At 52.6% G+C, this 6,694-nt stretch overlaps 1 protein-coding gene across 1 annotated transcript; it reads right to left on the bottom strand.

Annotated features, from left to right (window-relative positions):
• Positions 1-328: 328 nt before the first annotated feature.
• On the bottom strand, positions 329-4,098 carry LOC141571787 (uncharacterized). The gene is given in 2 exon segments (XM_074333936.1): positions 329-3,137; positions 3,139-4,098. Coding segments are annotated over 2 exon segments (3,276 nt in total). The 3' UTR covers positions 329-821.
• Positions 4,099-6,694: the final 2,596 nt, after the last annotated feature.

The following is a 6,694-nucleotide window of genomic DNA, read 5'->3' as shown; positions in this document are numbered from 1 at the left end:
TGGCTTGGCGCACGTGAGAGTGATGGACCCAAGGCCCGATGCCGTCAACCTTCAAAGCAGTTGGGGTAACCAGAATAACCACATAAGGACCTTTCCATCTTTCCTCCAGAGTTCGGGACCTGTGTTTCTTTACCCATACCCAATCTCCCGGAACGATGCCATGTTCCGGGTTTGGTGCGTTTTTATCTTCATACAAGGAATGCACTAGCGGCCATATCTCATGCTGGACCCCTTGCAGGGCTTTTAAGCTGGCCAGATAACTTGGGGCCACATTGGGGTCCAGATCCGAGAGAGTCCGGGAAATAATGGGGGGTGGTGCTGCCCCGTATAGAATTTCGAAAGGTGTCAGACCATGTACATATGGTGAGTTCCGGACCCGGAAAATGGCATAAGGTAAGAGGGTCACCCAGTCCCCGCCAGTCTCAATGGCCAGTTTGGATAAGGTCTCCTTTAAAGTCCGATTCATTCTCTCTACTTGCCCTGAGCTCTGGGGATTATATTCACAATGTAACTTCCAATTGGTCCCCATAGCTCGGGCTAGCCCTTGTAGGACTTTACTGATGAAAGCTGGGCCGTTATCGGAGCTTAAAACTTCGGGGACCCCATATCTGGGAAAAATTTCTTCTAATAACATTTTAGCAACAACTTGGGAAGTTTCCCATTTCGTGGGGAAGGCTTCCACCCAGCCTGAAAATGTATCAACCATTACTAGTAAGTACTTATACCCAAACTTCCCCGGCTTTACCTCAGTGAAATCCACTTCCCAACTCCGTCCCGGCACCCTTCCCCGTACCCTAGTACCTGTATGTTGGGGTCCTTTTCTACTGGGTTTCATAGCCTGGCACCCAATGCACCCGATCTACGATCTCTTGGATTTGAGCTGCTTGTCGGGGAAACCGGAGGCCGGCGGACTCGAGAATTGACAGCAATTTCCTTTTCCCCAAGCGGGTGGCTTGGTGCAGGTTGGAAAGAAGAAACAGTCCTAGGTGTGCCGGCAGTATCAATCTTCCTTCTGTATCCCGATGCCACCCCTGCTGATCAGACTCCGGACATTGGTGGCTCTGGATCCAGTGCAGGTCTTTCGGAGTGTAGTCAGGTCGCGGTGGCAGGCGCGGGAGCTCGGGTGTGGGCAGGTTGAGGGCTAAAGCTGATGCTGGTGTAGCCATTGCCGCCATCTTGGCAGCTTCATCTGCTCGCCTGTTTCCTTCAGCTTCTGGAGTCCGTGCAGTCTGGTGCCCGGGGACGTGGACGACTGCAACTGCCCGGGGCATTTGCACGGCCATCAGCAGTCTCTGTATCTCAGGAAGATTGCGCAAAACTTTTCCTTCTGCTGTAACAAAGCCCCTCTCCCGGTAGATGGCGCCATGCACATGAATAGTGCCAAACGCGCAGCGGCTATCGGTGTAGACAGTCACTCGCCTCCCTTTGGCCCGTTCCAGCGCTTCCGCCAGGGAAATCAGTTCGGCCTTCTGGGCTGAGGTCCCCGGGGAAAGCGAGGCACTCCAAATGATGTTCCTACCTTGGTCTACCACCGCTGTGCCCGCCCTCCGCACACCATCTATAGTGAAGCTGCTTCCATCAGTGTACCATATCAACTCACTGTTAGGTAAAGCGGCGTCCTGGAGGTCGGGGCGCACTTGGGTGATTTCTGCCATGATCTCTTGGCAATCATGCAGAGGAGCCTCCAGATCCGGGGTCGGCAGCAGGGTGGCTGGATTCAGAGCGGTGGGGTCAGCGAAGACAATCCGGGGTGCGTCTAGCAAGAGTCCTTGGTAATGGGTTAGGCGGGCATTGGTCATCCACTTACCAGGGGGACATTTCAGGACCCCCTCTATGGCATGGGGGGTCACCACCTTCAGATGCTGCCCGAAAGTGAGTTTATCTGCATCCTTCACCATTAGGGCTACCGCCGCGATAATCCTTAAGCATGGGGGCCAACCTGCTGCAACTGGATCTAACTTCTTAGATAAATAGGCAATCGGACGGTTCCAAGGCCCCAGGCGCTGCATCAGTACCCCTTTCGCTATTCCCTTTCTCTCATCAACGAAAAGAGTGAAGGGCTTCAGGGGGTCTGGCAATGCTAGGGCTGGGGCTCTTAAGAGGGCGACCTTGAGTGTCTCATATGCCTTCTGTTGGTCTGCCCCCCAGGCCCAAGGGACCTTGTCCTTGGTTGCATCATACAGAGGCTTCGCTATTTCAGCATACCCCAGAATCCACAGCCGGCAGTAGCCTGTCGTCCCTAGAAACTCACGGACCTCTCGGGCTGAGGTCGGGACTGGAAGTCTAAGAATAGTTTCTTTAATGGCCTCTGTCAGCCACCTAGTTCCTTCTTGCAGCTTATATCCCAGATAGATGACTGTTTGCTTGCATATTTGGGCCTTCTTTGCACTGGCCTGATAGCCTAGCTGCCCCAGCTCTTGGAGGAGGTCTCCAGTGGCCTGCCGGCATTCGGCTTCAGATGGGGCCGCCAGGAGAAAATCATCTACATACTGCAGGAGCGTAACTGAAGTATGGCTCTGGCGAAACGAGTCCAAATCCTGATTTAGGGCTTCATTAAACAGAATTGGAGAGTTCTTGAAGCCTTGCGGTAGTCTAGTCCAGGTCAGCTGCCCGGGGGTTCCCGAATTGGCATCATGCCATTCGAAGGCAAAAATGTGTTGGCTGCTAGGTGCCAGGGCTATGCTAAAAAATGCATCCTTTAGGTCTAAGGTAGAATACCAAATATGTGAAGGGGGTAAATGACTTAGTAAGGTATATGGGTTAGGGACTGTGGGGTGGATGTCTTCAACCCTCTTATTCACTTCCCTCAAGTCCTGGACTGGCCTATAATCGTTCCCTCCCGGCTTCTTAATGGGGAGGAGTGGGGTGTTCCAAGCAGAATGGCAAGGTTTTAGTATTCCAGCTTCCAGGAGATGGTTAATGTGTGGGGCAATCCCTTTTCGCGCTTCAGAGGACATGGGGTACTGGCGGATCCGGACAGGCTGAGCCAAGGCTTTAAGTTCAACTACTACTGGTGCTTGGCGGACCGCTCGACCTACACCCACTATTTCTGCCCATGCCTGAGGGTACATTTTAACCCAATAGTCCATCTCGCTGGGGCCATCCAGAAGGGGGAAGGTTGTAGGGTTTGTCTTGCAGGGCAAACAGGCGATGTTCATCCGCAAGAGATGGGGTCAAAATATGGAGGGGCTGTCCTTGGCCATCTAATACCTTGATGCCATCCGGCTCAAAATGGATTTGGGCTTTGACCTTAGTCAGGAGATTGCGCCCCAATAAGGGGGCTGGGCATTCAGGGATAACCAGGAAGGAGTGGGTAACTTGGTGGCGGCCTAAGTCCACTTGGCACTTACTGGTCCACCGATAAGCCCTAGACCCAGTTGCCCCCTGCACCAAACTGGTTTTCTGAGACAAGGGCTCTGTATGCTTGTTCAAAACTGAGTACTGAGCTCCTGTATCTACCATGAATCCTACTGGCTTCCCCTCCACATATGCAGTTACCCAAGACTCGGGGAGGGGATCCGAGTCCCGTCCCCTCTAATCACTGTCCATCCCTGCCAGCAGAACTCGTGCGTCTTGTCTGGTTTGGCCCTGGCGCTTGGGGCATTTCCTCTTCCAATGTCCATACTCTCTACAGTAGGCACATTGTCTCCTATCCAGTTGGGGACGCGGCCTCCATGGTCAGGCCGGCCCGGCCAGATTTGGTCTTTCCCTGACAGTACCTTGTACGCCTGCCAACAAGATCTTGGCCATCTCCCTCTGCTGCCTCCTATTCTCCCTACTCTGATGTTCTCTGTCCTCCTTCCTGATTCATTCCTGCAATTCCTGATTTTCTTTCCTAATTCTATCTTTTCTTTCTTCGGGAATCTCTCGAGTGTTGAAGACTCTTTCTGCTACTTTCATTAAATCCCGAATAGACATCTCTCCTAGTCCCTCCTGTTTATATAATTTTTTTCTTATATCTGGGGCGGCCTGGTTTATAAAGGACATAATTACAGCCGACTGGTTCTCCTCTGCTAGGGGATCCAATGGGGTGTACTGCCTATAAGCATCATAGAGGCGCTCCAGAAACACGGCCGGGTTTTCATTTTCCCCTTGCATTATAGCTTTTACCTTGGCCAGATTGGTGGGGCGGCGTGCTGCCGCTGGGAGACCTGCCATAAGAGTCTGGCGGTAAACCCGGAGACGCTCCCTACCTTCTGCCTCAGCAAAATCCCAATCCGGTCTGTTCAGGGGAAAGCGCTCATCGATCAGGTTCGGTAGAGTTCAGTTTTGAACAAGCATACAGAGCCCTTGTCTCAGAAAACCAGTTTGGTGCAGGGGGCAACTGGGTCTAGGGCTTATCGGTTGGCCGTCCATTGTCGCCGGGGACATTCTTTCTGGCCTCGGTGAGGATCCGCTCGCGCTCTTCGGTGGTGAATAAAGTCTTAAGAAGCTGCTGGCAATCATCCCAAGTGGGACTGTGTGTGTGCATGACAGACTCAAACAGGTCAGTTAAACCTTTCGGGTCCTCAGAAAAAGAAGGGTTTTGGGCTTTCCAGTTGTACATATCACTGCTTGAAAAGGGCCAATACTGGTATGCACGCTCCCCACCTGGGCCAGTCCCTCCTAGGGCTCGCACGGGGAGAATTGGCGCCCCCGCGGAGGTGGAGGAGGACGGCTCCTCCTCTGGAGTTTCTTCCCGGTGTCTACGAGACCTCAATCCCCTCGCCGGTCCTTGGGCTGGGGCCGGGGGAGCCGGTGTAGAGGGAGCCGTTGACTAAGGAAGCTCAGAAGCGGCGGCGGCCTCAGGCTGGGGCAGCACCACAGGCGTGTAAGGGGGGGGGGGTTTCTTCAAAATCTAGGTCTATCAAGGAGGGATAGATGTTTGACCCTTCCTGTAGGATGGGTTTTTGGGCCGGCTTCTCTGGGGGTTTCGGGCTAGCCGTGGGCCCCGCCGGCTGGCAGGAGGGTTCTGAAACAGTCAGGACCTTGGGGGGATCTTCCGGCTTATCGGGGACAAAGGGTTTAAGCCAGGAGGGAGGACTCTCCACTAAGGCTTGCCATACCAGAATATAGGGATATTGGTCCGGGTGGCGCCGATTAACAATCTCTCGGACCTTCTTAATGATGTCTAGAGAAAAAGTCCCCTGGGGGGGGCCAGCCCACATTAAAAGTAGGCCACTCTGCAGAGCAGAAGGTGTTAAACTTACCTTTTTTCACTTCCACGCCATAATCACGAGCTTTGGCGCGGATGTCAGGAAAATGGTTCAGGAACAGAGTCTTAGGTGTTACTTGAGCCTGTCCCATAATGGTTATAAAGAGAAACCAGGAAAAGACAAAAGAAAGGACCGAAAACACAATGCCAGAAAATACACAACTTCGCACAGGACTTTTCAACACCCACCGGCCGGTCAACCACACTACATCCACAGGCGCCGTTTCAATCACACCATACTCAGGATCCTTACCCCGGCCCGTCCGAACGTTGTGCCTTTTCGTCGGGGACGTCTCCCACGACTTCCAGAGTTGGAGCCTTCAGGGTCGTAACCCGCTCCTTCCTTCCCATGAGAATTCTCAAAAAAAACAGACCAAACACAGACCAGACCAAGCAGACACCTGTTTCAGCCTCTGGCCGAGGACCTGTTTCAGCCCTCCCTGATTCAGACCGGGGAGCCCTGTTTCAGACTTCCTCCGGTCAGAGGTGGCCAAACCTCTTACCGCGGTTCCCTCTGTAAACCTCGGTATCGGGAGTTGTCTGTTTCTCTGAAGGGGGGGGGGATCCCGGACGAGCCCCCAAATGTTAAGTCCGGGAATCTTTCGCCCCTCAGAAAGACAGAGACACACACGACAATGCAAGTCACACAGCGAGGTTTATTTCCAGCTAGCTGGGGTCCCGGTCTCTGCCCGACGCAGCGGGTTTTAACAAAGGACCCCTAGCCTACTAAGCTAAGGGTTTTTATAGCAGTTCTAGGAGCTTAGTAATGACTAAAGTCTTAGGGAGTTCAGTATAGACTTCAATTCTCACATAACTAAGACATTCTGAGATTTCTAAAGTCTTAGGGAGTGCAGATTGCTGTGCTTCAAAGAGTTTACAATAGATACGCTTCAAAAAGCTTCTATATCAGGAGATAAAACACCTGGTCTCTATGCCCACATCTTGGAACTAACAATTAGGCCATTAGGATGTTTTAAACTCAAGGCTGTTAATCTTACTCTGATTTTAGAGTAATGGTCCTTGAGCCTAGTGCCGCCAGGGCTGTTAACAATATAGTAACCGTGAAGCGGCAGGCCTTACTGTTAACCCTATCTTAACCGTGAAGCGGCAGGCCTTACTGTTAAGTCTCTTACAGCCATCAGCTGTGGTGGGTGGCCATTGGCTGCAGCTGGTTGGCCAATTGGCTGCTGATGTAACTGCCATGACTGTGTTGGTAGGTTGGCTGGTTGGCTGACTGTGGATTCTGTGGATCCTGCTTCGTGTGTCTTGTTCGGCCACCAGTGAGACTATAGTGGTGTGACTCTCCTAGCTACGGCTCCGTGGGTGTTCCTTTTTGGCCTCACCATGTCCTGCATTCTTATGTGGGGAGTGGAACCAGAAACTCTGCATGACACCCCACGTGACAGCACCCCATTCAGTACCCCATCCTGCTCGGGAGCTCTGACCCTTTGCTTTTTAATAAACTGTCCTCTTTTATAACTCCTTGCCTCTCCTTGGTCC

The sequence above is a fragment of the Rhinolophus sinicus genome, linkage group LG05, assembly GCF_036562045.2.
Source record: "Rhinolophus sinicus isolate RSC01 linkage group LG05, ASM3656204v1, whole genome shotgun sequence".
In the NCBI taxonomy this organism is placed as follows: domain Eukaryota; kingdom Metazoa; phylum Chordata; class Mammalia; order Chiroptera; family Rhinolophidae; genus Rhinolophus; species Rhinolophus sinicus.
This window is presented reverse-complemented; position numbering and strand designations above follow the sequence as displayed.